General features: G+C 32.5%; 2 protein-coding genes, 2 long non-coding RNA genes and 1 pseudogene across 4 annotated transcripts; all 5 read left to right on the top strand.

Annotated features, from left to right (window-relative positions):
- The first annotated feature begins 346 nt into the window (after window positions 1-346).
- Window positions 347-1411, top strand: LOC114180490 (uncharacterized). The gene is made up of 5 exons (XM_028066805.2): window positions 347-487; window positions 561-600; window positions 718-832; window positions 1078-1205; window positions 1281-1411. The coding sequence occupies exons 1-5, from the start codon at window positions 347-349 to the stop codon at window positions 1409-1411; spliced, it is 555 nt and encodes a 184-aa protein (XP_027922606.2).
- A 31-nt stretch (window positions 1412-1442) lies between these two features.
- On the top strand, window positions 1443-2036 carry LOC146886795 (uncharacterized). Its single transcript, XR_014994297.1, has 3 exons — window positions 1443-1599; window positions 1683-1840; window positions 1915-2036. It is a non-coding gene; the product is annotated as an uncharacterized LOC146886795 (long non-coding RNA).
- A 4964-nt stretch (window positions 2037-7000) lies between these two features.
- LOC146886796 (uncharacterized) lies at window positions 7001-8807 on the top strand. Its single transcript, XM_085671872.1, has 2 exons — window positions 7001-7826; window positions 7930-8807. The coding sequence occupies exons 1-2, from the start codon at window positions 7001-7003 to the stop codon at window positions 8805-8807; spliced, it is 1704 nt and encodes a 567-aa protein (XP_085527998.1).
- A 236-nt stretch (window positions 8808-9043) lies between these two features.
- On the top strand, window positions 9044-11039 carry LOC114180491 (uncharacterized; annotated as a pseudogene).
- Window positions 11040-16679: 5640 nt separating this feature from the next.
- LOC114182557 (uncharacterized) lies at window positions 16680-18153 on the top strand. The gene is made up of 2 exons (XR_003604120.2): window positions 16680-17121; window positions 17804-18153. It is a non-coding gene; the product is annotated as an uncharacterized LOC114182557 (long non-coding RNA).
- Window positions 18154-21055: the final 2902 nt, after the last annotated feature.

A 21055-nucleotide genomic window follows, 5' to 3' on the forward strand; every position in this document is an offset into this window, starting at 1 on the left:
TTGTTGATTATTAACTTTAAAATACTGTGTTTTGGATGTTGTTTACTGTGATCGTGTATCTCAGTTCCTCTTACTTCGTTCCTCTTTAATATATTTTCTAAAATTATTTTAGGTTTCGTGTTTGTATTTTGCAGTTCATTGTTTGTTGTTTATTGTTATTGTTTTTTGGATGTGTTTAACGCTTTTGGTTTCTATTTTCGTTTCCTCAGTTACGTGAGGTATGATCTTCCTTTGCTTTGTTTTTTAGTTTTATTTTTTGTTATTTGTATACTTTTCGGGTTGTGTAAATGGATTTTATTTTGTGTGTGCTTTTTCAGTTCGTGGAGGTTGCATTTGTTGTCTTCAAATGGCTAGAAAATTTGATTTGAGCAAAGATATAGATGAGAAGAAAGAGACTTTGAAGCTTTCTGTGAGAGTAAAGGATTTGTGGTTTGTTCAAAACCGGGATACAAATCATTATATGGTGTTGATTCTTTTGGATCAAAAGGTAAATCAAGTTTGTTGTCTTCTTTATTTTTTGGTATATGGAATGATGTTTACTGTTTACGTTATTTTTCCAGGGAGATATGATTCCTGCAATGGTAAAAAAGGAAGATATAGGTTTGTAGCAAGAGAAGTTGGTTGAGGGTCATACCTACATAATGCATAATTTTAAGATCATGAAGAACCAAGGATAATTTCGTGTTTGTGACCACCCTTACAAGTTATTGTTCATAGGTGCAACAACTATAAAAGAACAACCAATATCAAGTATTCCTCTAAACATTTATAATTTCAAAAGTATCGAGGATATAGTTGATGGAAAATTCTCTGCTGATTTGGTGTATCGTAGGTATATATACTAATGCTTTTTTACTTTACCCTGTAGAAATTTAATGATTTTGTTTTCATGGTAATATTGGTTTTAAATATTATTGGAGTGGTGGATAATGTGAGGTGTAATCCCTAGTCCAAGAATGTTGTATTTCATATAAGGGATTTAAGGTTTGTCTATTTCGATATAAGTATGGTGTTTTAATTTATTAGGGTTTCGTATATGTATTGTAATTTATAATGTATTGTGTTTTCATTATACAGTTCTGTTGTTATTGGGTGTACGTTGTGGGATTCCTATTACTTTAAATTTATGAGTAATTGGAGGGGAGAACCAGATTCCTTTGTTGTTGTTGTAATGTTGACTCAAGCTAAGATCAAGCCGTCTTCAGGTTTGTGAATTTAAATTCATTATTTTGTGCTTTTGTAATGTGATTTTGTAATCATTATTTTTTTGATGGATTTAGGACGGTGGCCAGTGTCAATATCAAATTCCTGGAACGGTTCAAAGTTGTTTATGGGTGATGAATGTTCTAAATTGGTCCGGTTCAAGGAGCAATGGATACAGTACACATTTCTTGAATTACTTAGTTCTTAGAATATTGTTTTCCATTTATTATTATATTATACTGACATACATATTGGAATTACAGACGTTTTGGCAATGAAGTTAGTCAAAGTCAAGAAGCTAGCCAGTTCAGTTCACCGTCTCAATATAGTGAACATGAGAAATTTATGTATAAAGCTGTTGTGAGTACAATATCCAAAATCACAACAATGAAGGAGGTAATATAGCACTAAGTAATGGTTTTAACATCGTTACTGAATTTTTAAGTTTGTTATTGTAATGACCCTTTTTATGTATATAGGAAGTGTATTGTGTTACTGTTGCAACTACCGTCAATTTTAATTTAGGGAATGATGGATGGTGTTATCCAGTATGCAATGGTTGCAGGAAGAAGACTGAAGAGATAGGTGCTTTTAAGTGTGTCATGTGTGGGTTTAATAATGAAAAACCTGGAATTAGGTTTGTATTTCTTTTAGTATTGTATATGTTAATGTATGTTGTATGGTTTTAATGAAAAAAGTCATTTTTTGTAGATATAAGTTGGAATTACAGGTCTGTGATGGAGATAGTTATGCGAATTTCGTCATATTGGATCAAGACTGTATTAACTTGATTGGTGTATCAGTTGTTGAGTTAATGAATAAGATGATTGAGGTAGTATTGCTATGTTGATTTATTAATTTAACAAAGTTTTATTGTTAATGGCTTTTTCTTTTCATCTTAGGATGGGGAGGATGATCCGAAATGTTTTCCAGAGGATCTAGATGTTATGTTGGGATGTACTCTTGCATTCAAGGTTAAAGTTCAACCAAAAAACAGATCTTCATCGGTCATGAAAGCTTCAAACAATCTTGAAACCATTGTTTTTATTAGAAGTAAACTTGAGTCAAAAATGGTAACTCATTTATATGATGCTTTAAGTTTAGCTACCCTACTGGGATAGTTACATCGAATTAAATATTTTTAATTACTAAATTTTTGATTCTTGATATGTAAAAGGTGAAATTATTTGTCGCTAATTGCTTTTTATGTAGTTTTTTATCATGTAATAAATATTTGTCTAAATGCACAGGGTAAACAGTCTTTTCATCTACCTGTTTGTGACTCTAACAACGAAAATGAATCATTTCCCATTACTACTTACGAGTCTCAAACAGATGTGGTAAGACTCATTTAAATTTATGTTAGTCATTTATTTGTGATACTAAATAAATGATGTAATAACTGTTGCTTTGGAAATTATAGATTAATAAGGAGTCCAGTCCCACAGATATATGTGGTTCCAGGATGCAATCTATGGCGGTTGGTTTGATTAAAAGTGGATCTCGTGGAAAAAATGTATGTGTACTTTAACCTATATTTATACTTCTCTGTTCACACTAATTTTCTAATGAGGTACTTTTATGGTAATTTTATATTAAAGAGTCCAGTCCCACTGCAATATGTGGCTTTAGTACACAATCGAAAGCTACAAATCCGATTAAAACTAGATTTCATGGAAATAAGGTATCTGTACTTCAGCCAATTTTGATAGTTTTCAGTTGACACTAAATTTATGATATGCTATTTTTATGCAATTTACAGATTAAAGAGTCTGATCCTGTAGATCTAAGTCCTTGCAATTTACACTTGCTTCCACTAATGCTTCAAGTCATACAGGAAAGGTCTCTATAATTAAAACTGTTTGTATACTTATTTCATTGCAGTCAATTTCCCAATTTCTAAGCACTTTTTTTTTAAATGGACAGATTAAAGAACTTAGGGGTAATAAAAATACCGAAGCTAACAATTGCATGGTAAGATAAGATATGTAATTTTATTAAATATGAAATGTTTTATAACTAACAAAATGGATGTCATAGTAATACTTTTTTGATATGCTGCAATTGACTGTGAGTGGTTTAGCAGATCATGATCCTTATATTGATTTCTGTGTTACCCCTACAAAGGACTTATTGCTGGACTTTGAAGTTGATTGCGACCACCTTGAAGATATACCAAGTGTAGAATTTTTGAGGTCCAAGACTAAGTAACGAATGAAACAGAAAAACATTGATGTGGGCCACTACTGTTTGTAATTAGACATCTATATAATATATGTATATTAAATGTGGGTGGTAAATGGTAACTTGGGTTTTGGAAACCATACCCATGTTAATGTTTTTTGTGGTGGACTTGAGTGTATTTTGTTCGAGTTGGCTATGAAGGATGCAAAATGCTTATAATTAATGTTGGTATAAGCAAAGGATATCGCACATTATTATTACAATGTAAATATTTTTGGATATCCAATCTTATGGTAATTTTATTCTAAGAATCGTTATACATATATTTTGGGATTATTGATTATTGATTGTGATATGATACCAGTATTGTTACAAGTTTAAATGTTATATGGACAACAACCGAAATGGATACTATTTGGTGTAAAAAGTACGTTGATTGCAAAATAGTATGCGAGTACGTTAATAGTTCATTAAAGATGTTTACAAAATTTACGTAATGTTTTCAAACATATGATCAACACCGGACCATTAATATCAATACTTAAGATGGAGCACTACAAGATCACAACGAGAAGCATAAGGAATCATTAGGCAAATAGTATGCAAAATATATATAGCTAATAGTTCATTAAACATGTTCACAAAATATAGATAATGTTTACAAAAAGAAGATGAGGACCAGAACTAAATTTTTATCTCCATTACATGAATATACATGTTGAGGTCCCTATCAACACCAAGTTGGATCATAGTGCCTTCCTTGAATCCATTTTCATTGCAGAAGTCTTTCCACCCACAAGTTAAATAACATTGACTGTTATTTTTTCCAGACCATCTAATTTTGCAAGGCCAGCAATCACCTTTTGCATTCACCAATAAATAGCGCTTCCTCTGTTTAAGCAAAGCTTTTCTAGCAAATTCAGAATCCAAGTACTGAAAGAAGTTTGAATTTTAATAAATTAGAACATATCAAACAAATTGATAATTCAAATAACCAAGTTTAAGAATCCATTACCAGTGAAGAAGATTTTGCATCATTTGAAGATAAGCATTTTGACATTGAATGGTAGAAGTTTGCAGGATCATAACCTCCATCATTTGAAGATTTTCCATCATTTGAAGATAAGGCTTCTGAATTGTTAATACTGACCAAATGCGAAGTATAATCAATCTCAATGGCATCAGCAGAAAAAACCTTGAATAAAAACGTATCTTTGCCAACGTAATTCATGTGTATGGCTTTTTTTCCTTCAGATTGTAGTATTGACATATCTCCAACAGACCTTCATGTATTATAAAATCTCCATTCTCTAATTTCTGGATACCAACATCATGTTTCTTCTAACGTGGATCAATAAGTTAAAATTTGTTGATAGTTAATTCATGTCCCCAAAAAATAACAAAGGAGTCGTCTAGGCGAATGGTTTTCTGCAACCAAGTTAAACATAAACAAATCATTTAAAGCAAATGTTTTAGATAATGGAATACAATGATTCGAAGTTTTAAATAGTACCTCAGATACCAATATCTCTGATTTAAAGCAAGTCAAAAACCTTAAAGAAGACAAAGTGCGTTGCGGCATAGGAACCATATTGGGTGTAGGATAATTTGTTTCTTCCATGGGTAAAATGAAAATTCTAAACTGGAAATACCGGTTTCCATAGTAAAGGATTACTAACCAGTAAAGATCATCCAACTTATAAAACTTTGCAAGTTCATTAGCTATCCGAAATTTGCGGTTTTCCATCAAAGAATCTTCAAATTCAACCATAATAAAATTTCCTACCGGATCACGAAAATAGTTTGGGCCCATTAGCATGTGTTGTCCCTAGTAAGCAAAGAAGGTTTCATCAAACTCTACGAATTTCTACAAATAATTACAAAAGCCAACAAAGATGGGATTTTTAGAAAACTAATAACATTTCATTAAAGATTACTTTTTTCCAGCAATCTAACAATAAAAGAAGCGTTAGAAGTAAATGAAACCACAACTTTATGACTTACCCATTGTGGATGAACCAAAGTCATTGAAGTCTGGAACCAGTTCTTGAAGGAGTAACGTTTTGCAGAGTTATTTTCATTTTCCTAAGAGGTTGTCATTGAAGAGTTTGGATGGTGAAGTTCCAAAAAGCAAAAAGTTAACAATATATATAAATGTTGAAACGATGCGAGGGGTTATCCAAATGGAACGTTCTATCGTTACAGTTATTTTTATTTAATTGAAAAAAAAACCATATAAATGAAAGCTTAATTAATGGATGTAGACATTTACATCAAGTACATTCTAGAAAAGTGTTTAGAAGTCGAACTGCCCCATACCATGCAATCAATCATTTCTATAATAAAGGATTTCATAAAATAAAATTAATTTAATAATTAAATTAATTTTGGCGCGCATTATTCATGGACCGTGAACGAAAAGCTTTTTTAGGAAGAACTGTTTTAAAGCTTCAGACATCAGAAAAACTAATACACATAACAGCAGGCAATGCAAGGAATCAAGTACCCAACCAGTCAAGTAAATGAAGTGTGAGGTAAGTTGGATTAAATGCTATTTTTAATGTTTGGTTCTTGCACATCTACCCTGTCTTTATTCCATCTTGGAATTAATTTTTCAACATTAATGTTATGTCAATGTGTTTGTGTATTGGGAAAAATTTTAAAGTTGTCTATGTACACCATTAATGACTTTACCTTTAACAGATTAATGTGAATGTCCAAATTGCTTTTGTTTCAGTTCCAAGTTTATTGCCATAGTAACCAATATGAGTGATCCGAAGGTGCTATCAAATCTAGGTTGTGCAAATGCAAGACTAAAGAGAAAGTTAGCGCTAAAAGAAAAGAAAAGTGTGCATAAAAGACTCAAAGTCTCCTACTTGACCAGGAACAGCGAAAGAAAAGGAATTTCACACCATTATGTGATATAACAAGGAATGCTTTCCTCAATCAAGATACTCCAACATTAAATGTATATTGAATTTTATTTACTGACCATATATTTAATTGTGCACAATGCATGCAGGCATTGGTGATCCACTATTCATATGTAAGGAATGCAATGCCTATATGTGGTACGACGAAAGGATTAACAAGAACAGAAGGTCCAACAATCCAGCATTTCATATGTGTTGTGGTAATGGTAAAGTTTAATTACCAACTCTAAAGGACCCGCCAATTGTTCTGCAACGTCTTTTGTTTGATAATGAATCAAAAGAAAGCAAGAACTATCAAAATCACATTAGAACATACAATATGATGTTTGCGTTTACATCTCCCGGAGCAAAAGTCGATACCACTTTCAACAATGGCAAAGGGCCACCTAATTTACGAATTCAAGGTCAATTTTGTCATAGAATAGGAAGCCTCTTACCAATCCCTGGAGGACTTCCAAAGTTTGCCCAACTTTATATTTATGACACTGAAAATGAACTTCAAAATAGAATGGAATCTTTAAGGTACATGAATGTTTCCTCTATTCAATGTTAATCAAATACAAAAATTGGTTATTTGACCAGTTGACCTTTGCAGGAATCAAAATAGCATTGATTCAGAAATTGTCAGCAAATTAAAGATGATGCTAGACGAATTCAATGTTCATGCGAAATGTTTTAGAATGGCAAGAGACAGATATAGAGACCAACCATTTGATGACTTGAAATTGCGACTTATTGCAGATAGGACAAAAGATGGAAGGATATATAATATCCCCAATGTTTCAGAAGTTGTGGCCCTTATAGTTGGTGATGTAGATAGTGCTTCAGGGAGAGACATCATAATGGAAAAGCAGTTTGGGAAGTTGCAAAGAATAAATGAATTGCACACTAGCTATTTAGGATTTCAATATCCTTTACTCTTCCCATATGGGGAAGATGGTTATAGACATGATGTCAATCATCGAGAGAAACCAGGATTCAACAACAAAAGAAACAGACTCACAATTAGGGAATGGTTTTGTTTTAGACTACAAACGAGACAATCTGAAGCACAAACTTTGCTTAGATCTAGAGGAATTTTTCAACAATTCATAGTTGATGGATATACAATGATGGAGTCTGAAAGATTGTCATTCATTAAATATAATCAATCGAAGTTAAGGGTCGATAAATACAATAACCTCTGTCAGGCTTCCACCAGCTCACAAACTCAAGGATCACAACAGGGAAAGAGGGTTGTTCTTCCCTCATCTTTTATTGGTAACCACAGATTCATGGACCAACTATATTTTGATGGAATGGCTATTTGTAGTTATATGAGATTCCCAGACCTTTTTATAACTTTCACATGCAATCCTAAATGGCCAGAAATAACCAGACTACTTGCTAAGCTAAAGCTATCTCCAACAGACCGTCCTGATATAGTTTCAAGGGTCTTCAAAATTAAGTTTGAACAACTTTTGACAGACTTAACTAAAAATCATCTACTAGGCAAAACCATTGCATGTAAGCCATCCCTTTTTGTAATCATTGTTCTTTAATATGGTTTCTATCACAACAATTTGGATTGTTTGTTTTTGTCAATAAATGTCTTTTTCTTCATTTGCAGTCATGTATACAATAGAATTTCAGAAGCGTGGTCTACCTCATGCACACCTACTGATTTTTTTGCATCCCAGTAGCAAATACCCAACTCTTGATGATATTAATAAGGTAATATCTGCAAAAATCCCTTGTCCAATAAGTAATCCTGAATTGCATAAATGTGTTCAAGATCATATGGTTCATGGACCTTGTGGAATGTCAAACAAATCTCTGTCTTGCATGAAAAACGGAAAATGCTCACGCCTATTTCCAAAAAAAATTCAAAGGACAACTACCATATCAGAGGATGGTTTTCCTCATTATCGTAGAAGGAACGATTCATTAACAGTAACCAAGAATGGGGTTTGTCTTAACAATCGGTCTGTGGTTCCTTACAATCCACAATTATTGTTGAAGTACCAAGCACATATAAATGTTGAATGGTGTAATCGTAGCACTTCCATCAAGTACTTATTCAAATATATCAAAAAGGGTTACGACAGAATTACGGCTGCTATAGTTTCCAAGCAAAATGAATTCTTTTTGAACAAAGAACCATTAGATGAAATCAAGCAATATCTTGATTGCAGATATGTATCTCCTTGTGAAGCATGTTGGAGAATATTTTCGTTTCCAATTCTTGGACGAAATCCAGCAGTAGAAAGGTTATTTTTCCCTCTTCCTAGAGAACAAGCAGTATACTTTAAAGATGATGACGTGATTGATGATATCATGGGAAAGGCAACAGTTTCGGAATCAATGTTTATAGGTTGGATGGAATGTAATAAGAAATACGCAGAAGCCAGGGAATTAACATATCCTCAATTTGTTTCTAATTTGTATATGTCAAGAAAGATAGATGTTGAAAACCAAGGAAAATGGGGAATACTATTGGAAGACTGATTTGGGTTCCTCCAAGCACTGGCGAAGTATTTTATCTTAGAAGAATGTTAACGCATGTAAGAGGACCAACATCTTACATTGATATCAGAACAATTAACAATGTAATATATTCTACTTTTATAGAAGCTTGCTTAGCTTTGGGAATATTAGCAGATGATACATAATATGTTGAAGCTATAAAAGAAGCAAAGGATTGGGGTTCCGGACATTATCTAAGAAAATTATTTGTCACTGTCATGTTGTCAAATAGTGTTGATCGACCAGAAGACCTATGGAACAAGACATGGGAGTGGTTAACAGATGGAATTCTCTACCGAGAAAGAATAATAGCAGGAATTCCAGGTTAGCTCCAATAAATTGTATTCATAAATATATATGCAAAATTAAATGTCTTAAATGTTTTTGTGTGCAGAACTGAATCTTACTCCAGAAGTAATCCAAAATCTAACCTTGATTGAGATTGAAAAGATCTTAGAATCTAATAGAAGCAGTTTAAAGTTGTTTCCAAACAATGCCATACCCAAATGAATTTGTTACCCAAAATTGTGGAAATAGATTGGTATATGCAGAACTTGACTATAACACTGGTGACCAACGACAAATATTCCAATCAAATTTCAAATCCATGACAAGTTAAGCATTATTATCGTTTTTTGTACTTGAATACTAAATCGAATTACATTATGCTATCAGTTTGAATAACCATTCAATTACATGTGAACAAAAGAATATTTTTGAAAAGATCAAGCAAGCAGTTGTTAGTAAACAAGGGGAGGTGTATTCTTCTTGTATGGGTATGGTGGAACTGGCAAAACGTTCATGTGAAAGACGTTTTCAGCAGCAGTTCGTTCTAAAGGTAAAATTGTACTCACAGTAGCTTCAAGTGGAATAGCTTCCCTGCTATTGCCAGGGGGAAGAACAACACATTCTAAATTCAAGATACCTGTTCCAACACTAGAACATTTGATGTGTAACATTTCACAAGGATCCGAAGCATCAGAGTTGTTAAAGAAAGCAAAACTAATTATTTGGGATGAAGCTCCTATGACACACAAATTTTGTTTTGAAGCTCTGGATAGAACCCTAAAAGACATAATGAACGGTATTACAAAAGAAGGTTCAGTTTTTGGAGGAAAAGTCATAGTATTTGGAGGAGACTTTAGGCAAATATTACGTGTTATACCATGAGGGTCCATATCAGATATTGTCAACGCCACAATTAATTCATCTTATATAAGGGACCACTTTGAAGTTTTAAAACTGACAAAAAACATGCGTTTGTTACAAGAAGGCCTACAATCAACTACTACATCAGAGATTCAAGAATTCTCAGACTGGATTGTTCAAATTGGTGATGGTAAGTTACAAGAACCTAATGACGGTTTGGTTGAAATTGAAATACCTGAAGAATTCCTAATTTCAGAGTTCAATGATCCTATAGAAGCAATTGTGTCTGCCATTTACCAAAATTTGATACAAAAGCATACAGACGAGTCGTATCTACAGTGTAGGGCAATATTGGCAAGTAGGGTTGAGACAGTCAATAAAATCAATCAATACATGTTATCACTAATTTCAGGTATATTAGTCTACACCCTCAAACTGATGATTATAATTTGGAAATTTAGTGTGACTAATGTTATTACTAATATAGGGGAGGAGAAGGAGTATCTCAGTTGTGATTCAATTGATGAAACAGAATCTGCTGCAAATGATAGCTACAACACTATAACTTCTAAATTCCTAAATTCTCTCTCTACGTCTGGCCTTCCTAACCATAGAATCAAACTGAAGATTGGAGCACCAATAATGCTTTTGAGGAACTTGGATTAAGCAGAAGGTTTGTGCAATGGAAGCAGATTAATAATTACAAGACTTGTAAACCATGTTATTGGAGCTAAGATGATTACAGGTAATAAAGATAATTAAGACATTTATATTCCACGAATGTCAATGTCCCCTTCACAATCCCCATGGCCATTTAAGCTAATCAGAAAACAATTTCCTATCATGCTATCATATGCAATGACAATAAACAAATCTCAAGGTCAATCTCTACATTTTGTTGGATTGTATTTACCGACCCCGGTGTTTAGTCACGGTCAGCTATATGTTGCAGTCTCTCGAGTTCAAAGTAAATCTGGGTTAAGAATCCTAATCCATGATAAGGACAACAAACCTTCGAATACAACCACCAATGTTGTATACAAAGAAGTGTTCCAAAATGTATAGTTGTTCTTAAGACAAAACCTTTTGTTACTATTTACTGAACATTTTGTACAAGATTGCCAAAGAAATTATTAGAAAAAAGATATATTACTCTATTCCGATTCCATACAAAGAAGTTCGATCTATTATTTATGTTTACAGGTGATACCAAAATACATTACCAAAGATGCGAATAAATTCTTACCTTTGTGCATAGAAAGAACCATTGCAATAAGCTTATCAAGATCTACCCATGATAAAACCTCGAAATCCCAATTGCAAACAATGATACATGTATCTTCGCAAGCTTAACTGCAAAAATGAAAAATCTTCAATAAATTACGAAAAAAAACATTCAGATCCGACTAATATGGTTTGCAGACTAATTGATCAATATGAGATTAAAAAAAGAATAACCAATTCAACGTTATTGAGGCCACAAGAACTCACCAAAACAGATATCAAGCCCCTCCCATTGTTCCAACTTTTCAATTGTTCCCAAAAGCTTACAATTTCCCCTATATGAACCCGTGACCAATGACTACTTTAGAATCTTTTCAAGTTGACCACTATTTTGTCCTATTGCACCACACATGACAATGCATTTAAACTGAAACCAACAAACATACCTAACTTATATTCAAGTTTGATAACAACATCACCAAAATTCATTTATGCACCACTACGATAAAATTTATTATATTCAGCTTTTTTTCCAATTCTAATTTTTATTAACAGCCATACATGTTTCAGTATGTTTTGTTTGACGATCCATTGGGAGTACGTCAACTTAGAACCCAATCCAAATTTTCACTAATCACACCACCACAAGCTTTAGGTACAAATATATCATTACCCATGACTATAATATCGGTACATAACAGGACCATCACACTTAATTATTTGATTAACATTAAGATTAAACAATTTTTGTTATTAATCAATTATTGCAGTTAAATATTTTCATTAAATTCCTACAAAGCTTTGGTTTATTAATTAATTTTTGGGATTAATTCTCTTTTTTAATAAATTTTCTCTGTAACTTGTACTCTATTAATAAATTTTATATAACACCCATAATTTTATGAAAATACACATTAGTTTAATTAGTACACCTGAATTTATTATTTAAAATGTTACATTCATGTAATTTGGTGCCCACGTTAATGTACCAACAAAAATTACTACATTAAAACCACGTCACCCATTTTAAGTAATGAAATATTATTACGTATACTCTCAATCAATGTCTAAAACATTTTAAGGATATTTAATATCAACTTGGACAACTTGGTCAGATATCAACGTTGACTACTTGGTCAAATATCATCATTCAACAAAATAACAATACAAAGTTAAACACGAGTTCACAAAACAGACATTGTCCTTGCAAAAGATTAAATTAACCAACACACCTAGACCTTTACAACATGGATGATATTTTTCTTATCATTGTCTATTACAAACTTTATGCCATCACCAGCAGCTAAGGCATTGTCCTTGCAGAACATCTTCCATCCACATGTCAGATAGCATTCAAAATTGCTCCTTCCAGGCCAACAAATTGAACAAGGCCAATATATACCAGTTTCATTTGTCAGCAAATAGTTCTTGCGGCTTTTATCCAAAAATTGTCTAGCAAAATTGGAATTCAGATACTGCAAAAAAAATTACTCTGTTAAACACCAATTTCATAACAATAAAACTATGAGAAATATACAGCCATAAACATAAAGTATACCAAACATGAACTTTGAACATCATAACGAGTTAAGTACTTCACCACTCCATCAGTAATAGGTGACGCATTATCAACAATAGGGCTAACACCAGCATTATCAGGAATGCAACTACCATCAGGTTCATTAACAGCAGCATGTTGTATATCATTTCCACTAACCGAATCCCTACAGTACACAATTTCTACTCCTTCAAGGGAGAAAATCTTATGGATAAATTGATTTTTCCCTACATAACTCAAATGTAAGAAAAAACATTTCTTGAACCCATAATACTTCAAAAATTCCGCCAAACCAAACAATACAATAGTGCCTACATTTGTTGTATCCACAGACAGCTCAAACTTTTTCCTAAGAGGATCATAAAGTTCAACTTTACGATCAAGTTTTAGATCATCCTGAGAAAACATCTGAAATTCGTCTGGGAGAAGAATGTATGGCTGTTAACAAGCAATACAAATTAACCAACAATTAGTAAATATAGATAAACCTGCCCAAAATTAATCAAACTATGTAAGAATTACGAGATTTTACCGTTGATCGCAACAACTTCACTCTAAAACAATGAAAAAATCTTGGGGAACCCAAAGGGTCATACGTCATCCCAGTCCTTGATTCCCCTACCACAGGATACTCAACTTCCTTCCAATATGAGTCGAAGACTCTTAACCGAAAGTACCTATCTCCACAAAACAGAGTGCACAGGTAACACATGAATCGCAGATTATAGACCCTAATATCTGAAAAACACCACGAAATTTCCTCTCTGCCACCAGATTTTCATCAAACTTAATGTTAAGCACATTTCCCGCAGGATCACAAAAATAGTTCGTCCCTATTACTAATGATTTACCCCATTCCAAGAAGAAGCCTTCATCAAACACTAAAAAATCCTGGCAAAAACAGAAACGGAAAGGAATGCGTTCAATAATTTTTGTTTTTAAGAAATTTCCTACTCTGAAATGAAATAACATTAAAAACGACTGCTTTCAAACCAGAAGACATTAAAAAGGAAAAAAAAACATAAAACAGACAACTGCATTAATACTAACCTCAGAAGGATCCAAGAACATGACGGAGTTCTGGTAAAAATTTTTGAAACTCAAACGTTTGGAAGCTGACATTTTCCCTTCTGCCAAACAAAACCCAAACCTATGGACTCTGAACAGTTTTCTTTAGTTCTGCCTTCCAGAAACCGAACAATACACTTAATAAAGCGTTTCTCTCCTCTTTTACTCCAACGTTTCCTTTCTTCCTTTAATCAAATCGAGACGTCACATATAACAAAACGCCACATATTTCGAAAACATAAATAATAAACATAATAACTTACCGCCAAAATCAGATTCTCCAAATCGAATCTTAAACATAATCATACTACTTCTACTGTGAAAAAAATATTATATTATAATAATATTTTGCCTTTTGAATTAAATTTATTACCTAAAAACCAATATCTATAATTAAAATTTCTATTAATCAAATAATCCCATATATACTTACGTAAAACATAAATAAATGTGAAATCCAAAACCAAAAACACAAACAAAAGAAAAACGACACACGGGTCTCAACCTAGTAAATAATTAAATTAATTTCACAATACTAACAATAATGTTACCTATTAGTTCAAAACCATGTAACCAATTTTGAGTGAAAATGAGAGCTTCAACATTCTCAAGAAGAATGGAAAAATGATATTTGGTTAGCACATGAGAACCAAGAATAAAGGCAAACTCACTAGCAACGGTAGTGATTGGAATGGTAAGCACATCACAAGCCATCTTAGACAAGTTTGGATATTGATCTCGATGATCCTTCCATTAGCTCAATACATCCACCTTATCAAAAAACTTTGGATCAAGATTCCCTTGATCTAAATAAAGATCCAATTCAGACCTTCCAATGTCATTAACATGTTGGCTTAAATAATCAACATATTCCTAAGACAATATTGAAAAAATTTTAATATGTCATTCATAAGTAAGAAATAAAATATAGATAAATTTGAAAATTAAAAACTTACATCAAATGCATCCATCACCGGCTCATCATTTGAAAAAGAAGCAAGTTGTGTTGGAAGGGAAACTTAAGAACTTGAAGTATTTGACTCATTTGAATTTTATTTGACATATTCTTCAAACAACTTATATATGTTGTGCTTTAAAACATTAATCTTTTCTTCACAAGTAGAAGGATTAATCTTTGAATAACAAAATCGAATTGCTTCAAACTTGAGACGATGATCAATAATAGCCCCAATAGCAATAATGTCATAATAGTAATCCCAATACTTATTAAACTTGTTCATCATACACAATGACATATCTTTAATCGTCGGATCATCACTTTTTGCATTTTCTAGCAACAAACACTCAATTTTCCAAACTTACATAAAATAACGATTAGAAGTTAGATAAGACGAACTTGAGATCAAATAACTCAGTACATAAAATAGCTTTAAGAACTCACAGTTTTTCAGCCCCTTTCCACTCATCATTTGATGGACAATGAACATAATTTTGTTTATCTTCTATATAAAACTATTGTAACTTTTTTTTTTCTTGATATAATTCAAAATGTTAAATCTCATAAGTCCTAAATATATGATTTTACTCTTTTTCTCATGATTTTCACTAGGATCTTATAAGTAGTTTTAATCTCTTTTTTTCTTTAACAAGAAACTTAAATACCTTTTATTTTAAGATTTTCCATACTGGGAAGAAAAAAAGTTAAAGAATAATAATTTTGTTGTAAAACTAAAAAAAAATTGTAGAACATAAATTGAACATATCTCTAATGATAGAAAAGAATTTACGTTATCTTTAATTTTGTTAGGATAATATTTTTTATTTCAGAAGGTAACAATTGTATAAATTCAGTAGCCCTACTCAAGTAATAATTAGGAAAAAAAAAATAAATTTTTGACTACTAAATTTTGACAACTTTACGTTTTAATGTACTCTTCCATAACTGGATCAAATTATGCTAATGATCTCAATCAAATTCAAAAAGTTTTTGTTGTTTTTTTATGTATGATTTTCGTTTGTCCTACGAAAAGTTAAATTGTGCTTCAGAAATATGTTTAACTATAATTATAGTCCTAGCAAAACAAAGTCTTCCCTTAATATTTTTTTCTCCTTAGTAATTTGTTCTTTTTTCTCTTCATCGATTTTGTGATTTTTCTTTCACAGTCATGTTTCTAAGTCAATCCATTTGTTCATATTACTTACATGTTCATGACTTGTTTCGTGAATTTAATTTGTAAAGGGTTTAAAAATGAATAATATGAAAAGGAAAGTGGTAGGAAATATTGCTTTCTAAATAAATTGTCCCACCACTCCTTTAAAATCTTCCTACCGAAACCCACTCGCCACCGAAACAAGTTTCAAAATTAAGGGAAAGAAATTAAATCTTTATTGTATATATTAAATATATTTACAAAAAAGTGGAAAAAAATGAAAAGTTGTATTTAAGTTTTATTGTTTGTTCAGGAAGAAAACTTCATGCAAACATTTGAGAAAACCCACAGTTGACACTATAAAGAATAATCTGAAACAGTGGAAAATTAAATCTTACCCTTAATTTTTGAGAAATTTTCGATGACATCATTCACTAGATTTTCAAAGTTAGGACTACAAGAATGTTTGTTTTTAGCTTTCAAAAAATGGTGTCGGTGGTGGTAGACGCAAAGACGTCGGCTATACTTATGAAAAGCCGATTCTAATAATAAAAATTATTAGAAGAAAAAAAAATATCAATTCTCGTTAACTTTAATAAAATAGGAAACATTATTAATTTACATATGGCGTCGGCTAAACCGACGCAACATAGTAAAATTGATGACGTTGGATGACTTAGGCATATTAAATGAAATTGTTTGCCTCAGCCCACACATATACTTTATAAATTAAAGAAACACATTTTGATTAGGTTAACTTAGACGAGAAAAGTTTTAGATTTCACATTCCCCACTGATGGCGAGCATAGTTTCACCGTTTCCCCTTCTCATTTTGACCTTTCCCCCCCTTTTTTTTTCAACTTTTCGCCTTTGATTGCAAGCGCGGGTTCCTATTCTTAACTCCAGAACATGAGCATAAAGAGTTGGATCGAGACTACAACGAGCCCAGCTTCTCTGACAAACGACTAGCTTTAGCTTTCTCTGTGTACCCTTTTTTGTGCGACGTGTGACAAGGGTTCAGTTTCTTTGACAAGGGACGTAGCCAGCTTTGCGAACCCCTTTTTGTGACTGCGAACAAAGTTCCAAAAAAGCGAATTGCGAGAGTCGCCCTTTTCTTTGCGAACAGCCGATTCTGGACATTGCAAGGGGTTTGGGTTTGCAATAGGTGGATTTCTGAAGCATCAAGGTTAGTGATCGAAGCCCATTGGTTGAGTAATTTTTTTTCAGAAAAGATTTTCAAAGATTTATAGTGAATAATCAAATGTATTATAGGTCAGGTCATTCTTTAAAGCTAAATAATGATGGTTAAGGCAAACCCCTGAAATGCTTTTATCAAAAACGAATTAGCAATGATATGTTTATGTGAAAATTTATTGATGCATTTGATGGAAATCATTCTGATAAATTATGCAGATTCAATTATTGTAGTTGATGTTGATAATTTACTATTCATTGTGCATTTTTTTCTCCTTCTTAGGTTGAAGATATGTTGTTGGAAGCAACAAATTACTTGAAATTGCTTCAAAAGAATTCACCTGACTCGTTGGAGATACATTCTCTTTTTTGAGTTATATATGAGAAAATAAAATATTTTATGTAGAATGAGAGCCAAAATTTTTTTATATTTTTGAGCCCATGGTTGGGGTGGGTTACAAAATCATATTTAAAGCTATTAATTGTCAGCTTTGTAATTTATTAGGATTAACAATTCAGTGTCTTCTTAGACACTTCAAGTTTAGGGGCCTCTATGTTGTATCTATGTGTTATTTTTCATTTCTTAACATTATAAAACTTGCTAGCTTTTGCAGTTTCCCATTTTTTAATATGATGTCAATTAAATGTTTTCTTCTCAATCTATTGACTTGTAGGTTCTTAAGCAATTATTGAGGTTGGATGCTTAACACCTTGATTCTCATCGTTGTTTGGTATGCTTTATTTCTATGAAGATCAAACCAACAAATCAAAGAATTTGTAAACAAGAGGAGATCTTTACAATATTTCTCTTGTGGACTATGGCTTGGATCTCACTCTTACTAGGATCATTAGGTTCAATTGTATAGTTTAGAATGTAATGACAGTGAATAGACTAGTTATAAACATCTTGGGCTTGTATTATGATATTATGTGTATCTTGAACTTTGATGGATTATGCATGACTATTGTAATTTTCTCTTTTAATTAGCTAAGTATCAATGTCACTTAATTTTAGTGTTTGCAATTTCAATTCTGAATGAATTAAATATATTGGACTATAATGATTTGGCTGAAGTAGGTTCTCGGATGTGTAACAAAATAGATTTTGCAATTCTAAAATCAATATTACTTGTGTGGGCTAAGCCGACGCAAAATCGACGCTATCATGCATGGGCTTGGCACACACATCCTTTACTAATTATGGTATTTTCCCCTTCACGTCGGTTTAGACGTTAACAAAGAAGCTACTATTCGTCGTCCTTTAGCGAAGGCAAATAGCCTTTGCATTGGTGGTTTTGACGTCCCACATCGTTTCGTTGCATGACCGATGCCATAGGCATATTAGTGTGGGCTTTCACCATGTCGCATCCCATTTTAGTCGACGCCATTTGCTAACATTCTTATAGTGGTAACCATGAAGACCATCTGATAGGCCAAATCTAGGGTAATCTAATACAATTACTCCAAATACAAAAGATTCTAACTTCCTTGCAACTCTTAAAAGCAAGATAAAATGACATATTATCTACTTCTTTTTTTTGCATAATCATATTAAACCACTCTCTCATTAATTATAAATCTTTTCATGCCTTCAAAGTAAAATGTGCAAGTGTTTGCATATCCATGACAGTAACAAATGATTGCTTTCAAACGAGAACTTTGTGGAAGACAACTTTTAGAGAATATTTTTATTCCTCTAAAAATACTTTTACCATATGCATTTCGCCCTTTGTACAATACAAGGACCGTAGTCAATATAGATAACAAATATGCTTTCTTTCAGCCAATAACAAAAGATAAAGTCAAAGAAAGAAAAATGCCAAAACAATTATTGCAATGAGGATGAAGCTATTTAAACTACTGTAGTCGCCTATGGAATCTACTTTCTTCTATTCTACAATCACAACCTTCTCTTTTAATAATAAAAAAAACAGTTGAGATACAATAACAATAACAAAAAACCAAGTCAAAGCTACAATAACACAAGCTTAAAAGAAGTAAAGAGCAATCCTAGTATTCCTTACCACACTTGACTGTGAAGGAACTTGTTTGGAGTGGTAACGCAACACTATCATCGGAGTACAGTCGTCGATCAGAGAAGTAATCACGTCGTCAGTCAGAGTCCTAAAGCAGAAGATATCAAGAAGGAGAAGAAATGAGCCTTCGAAGGAAGAGAAGAAATGAGCCTCCGTAAAGGAGAAGAAAGAAACTTTCATTTGAGGGAGAGACAAATAGGTTTTAAGGCTTCTATTTTTTAATGTAATTTCAATTAAATAATTTAATATTTAGAATTTGGTGGGTTGGTGAGCCAACCTGGCTCACCACGTGTTCAACCAGGGTGAGTCGGGCTCTTAGTGGGCCAGGTTAATTTTTTGCCCGTACAAAAAATTTCAATTTTTTTAACCCAATTCGGCTTGAACCTGTGGTGGGCTAAGTTGGATAACAGATTATAACTCATTTTGACAACTCTACTCACAACAACATAGTCACCTCAATTTATAATAATAAAAGCCATAAAACATGCTTAGCATTAATCGTAAAACATTCAAAAGATCCAAACAACAGAAATAGACAAAATAAGGCATTTGGTGCTCAGCATCATTCGCCTTGCAAAAACTGGCGCTCAGGGGCATCATGCCATCGCTCAGCACCACAACATTCATAAAAACTAGCGCTTAGCACTAGAGGCTGGTGCTCAATGCTCGAGAGCCAAATGCTCCCAGACCTACAACACACAATTGGTGCTTATCGGCACTCTACTGTCGCTCAACGCGGCACTAGATCACATCAGATGGATTTTTGTGATTCTAAGTGAACTTGAACAATCAATTACTTAAACCTTTCGCAATGAAATAGTTCAAAGTAGTTTTATACATGAAAACTCATACCAATTTGCTCAATTATCTAGATTTTAAATTCTCTTAGTCTCACCAACCCAAGCACTAACAAGAAAAAGAAACATGAACAAATTATTCAACCATACAAATCAAATCAACCATCTTTCCATTCCAAATAGGAAATAATAGAATAACATGCAAAACATCAAATTGAGAAACTCACACACACAGTTAAAGACTAGTTTCCCTTACCTGACTAAGCAGTTCAATATACCCAAATCACTCTAAGAACAACAAAACGCTTCTAACTCCACAGGATGTTGTATGTACATATAGAAACAACATAAGAACGATTAGGACATACAATTATGATCACTAATCAGAAGGGACTCATATAAAAGATTAAAACCTCACATGCAAGCGGAAAAAACCTCACATGCAACAGAAAACAAAAGAAGATCAAAGGGCCATAAGATGATGAAACTAATTTCCAATACACATCAAACACTCAAATCATGCAAGCTAGAATCATACCACTTCATACTTAGCACTTTTTTTATTTTTGTAGTGTAAATAGCTCTCAGTTTTGGGTAAAAAGAGCTTGATATTTTTTTCTATTTTGAGATTCTAGCTTAGAACAAGTTAATGAAAGGTGTCAAGATGTATTTGAACACTTAACTCCTTGTTTTATGTTAACCAATCAATTCAAAGTCATATATTCTCAAACTAGTCATGTTTATCATGCAATTTCAAATACTTCACAAGGGACAAAATAGCTTTTTATTTTGAGTTTTTTATACTGGTTAAAATCCACCCGGTATAATAAGTGACGTGATGGAAAAACAATAAATAAGTGAGCACTTTATACCGGTTTCAGTTATAACAGGCATAGAAAGTGAGTGTGGTGACACTTTTTGTAATAAAGAATAAAACTTTCTATATCAATTGTAGTTATAACATGTATAAAAAGTGGACGCGGTGAGATTTTTGTAGTAAATAAAAAATTTTCTATACTAGTTCTAGTTACAACCGATATAGAAAATAGTTTCTTTTTTTTTTTAAACACAAACACACACACACACACACCTA

This window comes from Vigna unguiculata, chromosome 4 (genome assembly GCF_037176805.1).
Source record: "Vigna unguiculata cultivar grain cowpea cultivar isolate G323 ecotype 2 chromosome 4, ASM3717680v1, whole genome shotgun sequence".
In the NCBI taxonomy this organism is placed as follows: domain Eukaryota; kingdom Viridiplantae; phylum Streptophyta; class Magnoliopsida; order Fabales; family Fabaceae; genus Vigna; species Vigna unguiculata.

What these genes read in the sequence shown, in the direction of transcription:
- LOC114180490 (XM_028066805.2), top strand. Translation starts at nt 347, where the DNA reads ATGGCTAGAAAATTTGATTTGAGCAAAGATATAGATGAGAAGAAAGAG. An exon ending in GGTAAAAAAGGAAGATATAG is followed by an intron (nt 601 to 717) that starts GTTTGTAGCAAG and finishes TATTGTTCATAG; the next exon opens with GTGCAACAACTATAAAAGAA. An exon ending in GCTGATTTGGTGTATCGTAG is followed by an intron (nt 833 to 1,077) that starts GTATATATACTA and finishes TTCATTATACAG; the next exon opens with TTCTGTTGTTATTGGGTGTA.
- LOC146886796 (XM_085671872.1), top strand. Translation starts at nt 7,001, where the DNA reads ATGGCAAGAGACAGATATAGAGACCAACCATTTGATGACTTGAAATTG. An exon ending in ACTAGGCAAAACCATTGCAT is followed by an intron (nt 7,827 to 7,929) that starts GTAAGCCATCCC and finishes CTTCATTTGCAG; the next exon opens with TCATGTATACAATAGAATTT.